This window comes from Natator depressus, chromosome 21 (genome assembly GCF_965152275.1).
Source record: "Natator depressus isolate rNatDep1 chromosome 21, rNatDep2.hap1, whole genome shotgun sequence".
NCBI classification, from domain to species: domain Eukaryota; kingdom Metazoa; phylum Chordata; order Testudines; family Cheloniidae; genus Natator; species Natator depressus.
The window spans coordinates 3,400,540-3,407,906 of record NC_134254.1 but is presented as its reverse complement, the minus strand read 5'-3'; the positions used below and the strand labels follow the sequence as shown (position 1 = coordinate 3,407,906).

The window sequence follows — 7,367 nt, the reverse complement described above, 5'->3', positions numbered from 1 at the left end:
CAACCTCTGAGCATCTCCCTGGAGTGACGAGCCCTTGTGCCACTGGACACTCACAGTATTCACAGATTTGCTGCTTCCAAAGAAATGGTAAGCTGGCTTGTGCCAGTCCCACTTCAGAGCACCACTCCACTGAACACACAGCATTGAGATTTGTTTATAGTTAAATCAAATACAAGATTATTTAACAAAGCATAACAATTTGAGTAGAAGTATTGGAAACAAATGGTTCCATAAAGAATAAAATCATAGCATGCATTCTAGAGCCTAGACTTAATTAACAAGATACTCTCATGGCTAGTAGAGTATTGCTCATCTAAAATCCTTGCAACACTTTCCAGCTAGGCTGGCTGTGACACCCCCCCACCCCTTGCATGAGATATGCATGCTGTCAGTTTGCCGCCAAGGTGAAGGTTTCAGTGTGTCCCTTTGCACACCAAGATATACCCCAAACAATCATTTGTCTTTATTCATAAGCAGGACACTCTCCTGCTGTTTTTTCTTCCTGTAGATTTCCTCTCTTGTAGATTTTCACAGTCTCTTAATTAGCACCTGGCTCAATATGCAAATAGGCATACATTGTGAGGCATACATTGCACACTGCACAATACACAAATGACCAGACAGGGAGATATTACCACTTGCCTGAAAGGAACATTTCCAAGGTATGTGACCTGCTTTAACTCCAAGACCTTAAGAACATTATTTTCAATATAGATACATAACTCCTTAAATATTATCCATCCATTCATATTGCCGTGGTTATGATGACCAGTGGGCTACTGGCTCTTGGTAGAGACCTCATTTGCCATCCTTTGGTGAATTATTATGCATATATGTGACCCAGGGAACCCCTGTAAAATCCTGTGTGTGCCCCCTGGACCTTCTGCCAGTTGGCATCAAGGGGTCGCTGGGTCGCAGTCTGATGTTTGTTCCATGCTAGGACTGACCAGCTTTGGACTCATGCACAGAACACAGGCTCTTAAAATAAGAGTATAAGTGTCTTTGAACTTCTTTATCTTGCAAGCATAGACAATGGGGTTCATGACCGAATTGGAGTGAGACAGCAGAATGCTCACGTACAACAGAGGTGATGGGATATGACATTTGGGACAGAAATAGAGGATACAGTTTAGAATGGACAAAGGCAGCCAACAAATAGCAAACAAGAAGAGGACGAGGGCCAAAGATTTGGCCGCCTTGAACTCCTTCCCATAAAACACTCTTGCTGCATTCATGTTTGTTGCACTTTGACTTAGCTTTGTCCGGATAATGTAGAAGATCTCAATATACAGAGCACACATGAGGATCATAGGGATGAGGATCCAGGCGAAGAAGCTGAAATATACCATGTAATCCATTCTCATCACAGAGGTGAATTTGCACTTGAGTTCACTGGCCCTTTTTGTGTCAGTCCTTTGATTCCATCCAAACATGGGGACAAATCCTGTCAGCAAGGACAGCAGCCAGCAAATTCCAAGAGCCACCCAAATTCTTCTCTTCGTGGTGATTGTTCTGTACCTGAAAAACACCACCCCTGTTAGATGTGATTCTTTAGTGACAGTGAAGCAACATCCAAGAATTCATGCCTTCAAGGGCTGTAGGTTCATTTGTGGCTGACTTGAGTGCTCGGCTGTCTTTTGGACAAGGTATCTTATTGCAGGTACTTTGCACCATATGTGGAATGATTAACTGGTTTTAACCAAGTCTGTCTCTTACCATTTGGCCTGCTTTGGATGACCACATTTCTGGTCTGGTGCTGATCTCAGCACGTTTGAGGCAAGGATATGATTGCCATTGCCAGCGGCTGATTCTGCTACTTTCCAGCTTTCCTTTAAGGACCTCTCCATTCATATTGTAATTTACACTATTCCCCCAGACTATACTATTCCTCTGCTCTTGGTTATCTTTTAATGTAGGGCCTTTGCTCATAGAAATATGGCCTGCTCTATTAATTTAGATGGGGAAAAAACAAACCCAAAAAGTTAAAGATTTAAATTGACCCAGTCACTGCCCAACATTAAACAAGGTTCAGGGTTTGGTAAACAGAGACCTCAGCCTACTTAGCATCATGGCAAACACACTATTGAAAGTCTTTTAACCCTTTTTATTAAAGATGCAGAAAAGAACTCAAAAACAGTGAAAGCCTTTGAAATGTAACACCTTAAGTCAGGCTTTCATTTTACCAACATCCCGACCCTTTCGCTGGAGAGAGTTTTGAGAAAGAACTCCTTTCCCCCTTCCCATTTGACAGTGTCTTAGATGGTAATAACTGTCCTTTAGGGAAAAGAGAAGACATTAGTTATGATGGGCTGGACCTGTCATAGATGCTGCTGTTAAACTTCAGTCTCACTTCCCAGAGGACAAAACAAAACAAACTTGCACAAAGTGGGAAAGAAAAGAATGGCAAAGATAGAAAATGGAACTTCTCTCTCTAGCGTTGACTCTCACCGCTGGAAAAAACCCAGGCCCAGCATGCAGTCTGATCAGCCACTCCGAGACCCGGAAAACTCGTACCAGTGTTGGTCTTTTGAGGGCGTTGCTTTTAGCTGCCTCTTTCTGGTCATAGGCTTACACCAGTGTTGTAAAATAGATAGTCTTGGCTGGTTGAGCCAGACTCTTAGACAGAAGACAAAAGAAGAAACATGGGAAAGAGAAGAAATAAGGATGTGGAAGGAAAAGGACATCTTGGGGAGTGGTAAGGGGTGACAAAGTCTCACATTCTAGACAGTGTTCAGGATTTAGTCAGAGCTGATAGAGGAGGCAACGTTATCTGGGTCCTTCTCTCATGGCCCGATCTGGTCACGACATTTGTGAGGATTAGGATGAAGGAAGTCCGGGGACCCAGGAGACTGCAGGGCAGGTAGTCGTCACAGTGAAGCTTACTCCTAACGCTTCTTTCATCTTTTAGTTAGACAGCATCACAGTAACCAGCTTTCCCCACAATGTCTCTCCTTTTAAGGATCTCCAACAAGAGTGGTGGGTGGAATAGCCTATCCCCTCATCATCTTGTCCATCTGTTAGACCTAATTTCTGACCCACCAGTTTTGGTTCATTGATTACTGGTCCCATATTTCTCTTGTTTACCAGGCATAATCTTAACACAGTCCTTAATTATATCTGTAGGTTTTTTTAGTTTAGACTTATGCAGTTTTTCTGTCTCCCTTTTGCACCTTTTCCCATCAACATATGTTGTTACAGTTCATAAAAAAATTTGTTTATGAACTTTCACTCGCTCCTTACAGTTGACTTCACAATTAAGGTAAATTTGTGGACCCAATTACTAGACCAGGACCATGTACTGTCTGCCCCTGTGCCATGGTTTTTGGGTTTGGTAGGTTTTTTCTTTTTTTGGGGGGGGGGGAGAGGGGGGAGTGTTTTATGCCTGCACTTGGCCACTCAAGTTATAGAAAAAAGGTGTGTTTTTTATAAAATCCTCTTATTAGAACTTGCTGTTCACTCTATGCCCCTTTCTCATTTTGATCCAGTGCTGACATTGACGGGAGTATTTGAAGTGACTAGCCCCAAAATAAACAAACACAGAAATAATATAAAAATCGGGCTATACACCCAACAAAATGATTGAAGAATGAAATCATGTTTCACCAAGATCCCAGCGGCTCTGTGATCCCTATAGGCAATTAAATAATTAATACTTATTTTTTATATTGTGGTAGCACTTAGGGGCCCCAAACACGGATCAGGACTCCATTGTGCTAGCTGCAGTACAAACACAGAGCTACGAGATAGTCCCTGCCCCCAAAGAACTGCTCTTAAATTGATTTTACAAAGAGATAATCTTACTCTTGTTGGAACATACATTTAAAGTGAGTTTACTGCTTCAGAAACTTGCCTGATTAGAAGCCACTTCAAATAGATGGGGAAGCAGGGAGCATCTGTCATCACAGAACCATAGAAATGAATCACAGAATCATAGACTATCAGGGTTGGAAGGGACCTCAGGAGGTCATCTAGTCCAACCCCCTGCTCAAAGCAGGACCAATCCCCAATTTTTGCCTCAGATCCCTAAATGGCCCCCTCAAGGATTGAACTCACAACCCTGGGTTTAGCAGGCCAATGCTATGTAGGGCTGGAAGGGATCTCAAGAGGTCGTTTAGTCTATCCTCCAACCCTGAGGCAGGGTGGAGTAAAACGTAGGTGTTGCAGGGTTGGTGTGAGATGGGGGTATGAGCACTGGGGGAGACGGGGGAGCATGCCTCCAGGTCTGAGCTGGGGTGTGGCGACCAGGAGGAGCATTAGAGCATTAACAGAACCCCCCATGTAATATGAACAATAACTTGAAAATGCAACAACCTAAACAGACTGACTCACCTAGTGGGCAGCTTCACTCTCAGGTACCTGTCGATCGCGATAGCCAGGAGAGACAGGATGGAGGCATTAGTGAAAACCATCAGCAGGCAGCACATGAAGAGGCAAGAGTAGAAGTGGATGACGACTCCCAGGCTCACCACGATGGCCAGCGGTATGACAAGGATACCCACAGCTATATCGGCCAGTGCCAAGGAGACGATGAGGTAGAAGGTATTTGTCTGAAAAGCTGGGTTCAGCTTCACCGTCCAGATGACCAGGATGTTGCCCAGGGTCGCCGATATCCCAATAACGAACTCGATGGTGATGTAAACTGCATCCAGGCTGCTTAGAGTCAAGCTGCTGTTTGTCATGGTGAAGAGCAGGTGCCTCCTCTGCAGGCTCAAGGGCAGGAAGGAAGGAGGACCTTGAGTGGGATTTTTCTTCCACAATGGCACCAAAACTCAGCTCTCCCAGTGACTTTCCTCACAATAACTACAGAACTGTGCAGAACTTTGTCGCCATGGAATCATGCAGTTAACTGGCTGTTACCCCTCCTTAGCATTGCACAAGGGTAAATTGCACCTGGATATCTATGCCATGTGATCCTCCCTTGTGATTTCTCCTTGTTAATGCCAGAACATCTCTGTGGTTCCTTCAATATCCTTCGAGCACTCTGGAAATTTATTTTGAAGTGGTCAGAAATCTTGTAGCAACCCAGCCAAAAACCCACCTGCCTTCACTTGCTCTAGCTGTTGTCACTCCCCAGTGATGCTATTTTAGAGCTGTGAACTTTTTTTTTCTTTAGACTTACCCATGTCAGTTAACCACATCTGATTCTAGATAAGCAATTTCTATTCTTCTTAGGAAGTGAGGCAGTTAAGAGGAAGTCACCAGAATGTTGTGTCTGATTTCAGCTCCCCACTTGACTTTCAGCTCCTGGTGTGTTAATCTTCAACTAAAGCTCTGAATGGGCCGGGGTGGGCCCAGCTATCTTGGAGATCCCCCTGCCAGCACTGCTGACCTTCTGAGACAGCTGTGCACCGTGGAACACTGCTGTGACTAGGATGTCCTGTCATGATGTAGAGGCAAAGCCTTTCAATGGAAGGCCCTGAGCTGTGGCATTCATTAGGGCTAGATATCAGAATGAGTTCAAGCCTCCTCCATATTCAGAGAGCAATGCATAGTTCTTTCAGTTCTTAGTTTGCACCAATCACCATGGTATGTAGGTGCAGAAAGGTCTCCCCACCATGAAACTGCTGAAGAATGAGCCAGCACTGTTCATGGATAGAGGAAAGAAGTAATGGGGAAAGGCAGCAGGGAATTAGGAAAGAGAGAGAGAGAGAGAATAACTACACCAAGCTGAAAATATCTGAGTTTGTTATGGGAAAGCATTTGTGTGACCCTTAAATTTGTATTTCATGGTAACTGGGTACTCAGACATACAGACAGACACATGCCACCCCAGAACAGGCAAACAGAAACCACAGAAGAAAGGCAGAATGGGAAGATGAAAACCATCGTAAATTCCAAACTTTTATCCACGTTCCAGAAGTGTCCTGTAAAAAACAGAAATCCAGCCCAAGTGACACTGCTATTTCAGGGTCCACCCCTGATGTCCTTTCCAGTGCCCTCTAATCCCACTACCATGCCTGACCTTTAACTGCTTGCGTTGTAATGGTCTATATTATATTGCTCACTCATTGGGGAGTAACTTTATCTTCCTAATGTAAATAATAAACGATACTATAATAAAAAGAATGGAATGAAACATAATCTTTGAAAGGCAACATGTATAGTGTTCACTTCCTTAAATGTCTGTTGTCTCAAAGCTGACATAGCTTGGCACCAGAACCCATGAAGTGGAAGTGAAATCAGCCCAGGATCTTAAGTGATAAGACAACTCGGGGAAAATTAAAATGAAAAAACAAAGATACTTCTGCATAGTGTGCCCAGTAAAAACAGACACCGGGCCACATTTATCCTGAGTGTAACCTCACTGAAATCAGTGGCATCACTCCTCATTGACCCAGATGCAAGTCAGAGAAGAACTCTGCTTAGTAAAATTACAGTAGACATGATGATCATTAATCTGGTTGTTATCTGCTGCATTGGGATGTGACTGAGGTTTGCTAGGGGTCTGGTCTACGGCCCACCAAAACCAATGGAGCAGGTCCCTAGTGAACCCCAGTCATATCCATTCCATTGACATCAATAGATTTAGGATTAGGCCCTTGTAGAGTGCGGAGCCATACCAGAAACTACTTATGCTGAGAATAAGCCTCATTCAAAGACACAGTTCTGGCTTGCAATGAACACATACAAGAAGTCAAGGCACACGTCATCTACACATACTATCCATGTGCTCCTAGAGCGTGGATTCTAGTCTGGCAATGAGAAAGCTGAGGGCAAGGAGTGCATGCTAGGAATTAGCTTATAAATAAGCACAGCAAGCATCCAGATCTGCAGAAATTCCCTTGTCCAGCTGTCTTCAGAAGAAGCAGCAATTTCAACTGGAACAGTTTTCCCCAGCCCTGGTGGGCAGCATAGATATATGCTTCACTCACCTACCCCGCTATAAGTAAAACTGAGTATGGACAAACCCACGCTCCTCTTTGCCTGCCGAGAACGACCTTGTCTCCTGTTATTGTATGCTGCAGTATGCTGCATTCAGCAGATTGATAGGGATAGATGTGTGCACATGTGGGATAGACTGTGAACCAACCAGGTTGCTGAAGATTTATTGAAAATCAGCATTAATGATCCAGTGCGCTCCTTGGCTATCTCTTTTAAAACTCTCAGGTACGAGTTAGCCAGACCTGCTGATTTTTAAAAATGTCAAACTGTCTAAACTTATAATAGCTGCTGTGTAACGTCCTCCTGAGTTACTGTTGCAATGGAAAGTCTATCATCACTGTCATCTGATATGAATACGTTGTCAGGCTTTTCCTAAATACAGAACGGAAAATGTATTGAACACTTCTGCTTTTTCACTGACAGGTCTTCTATTTCCATCTAATAACAGACCAATACCATTATTAGGATTCTTTTTGTCCTAATAT

At 43.7% G+C, this 7,367-nt stretch overlaps 1 protein-coding gene across 1 annotated transcript; it reads right to left on the bottom strand.

Moving 5' to 3' along the window:
* Positions 1–896: 896 nt before the first annotated feature.
* On the bottom strand, positions 897–4,679 carry ADORA3 (adenosine A3 receptor). Its single transcript, XM_074936098.1, has 2 exons — positions 4,330–4,679; positions 897–1,518 (listed from the first exon to the last, which is right to left on the bottom strand). The coding sequence occupies exons 1-2, from the start codon at positions 4,677–4,679 to the stop codon at positions 897–899; spliced, it is 972 nt and encodes a 323-aa protein (XP_074792199.1).
* Positions 4,680–7,367: the final 2,688 nt, after the last annotated feature.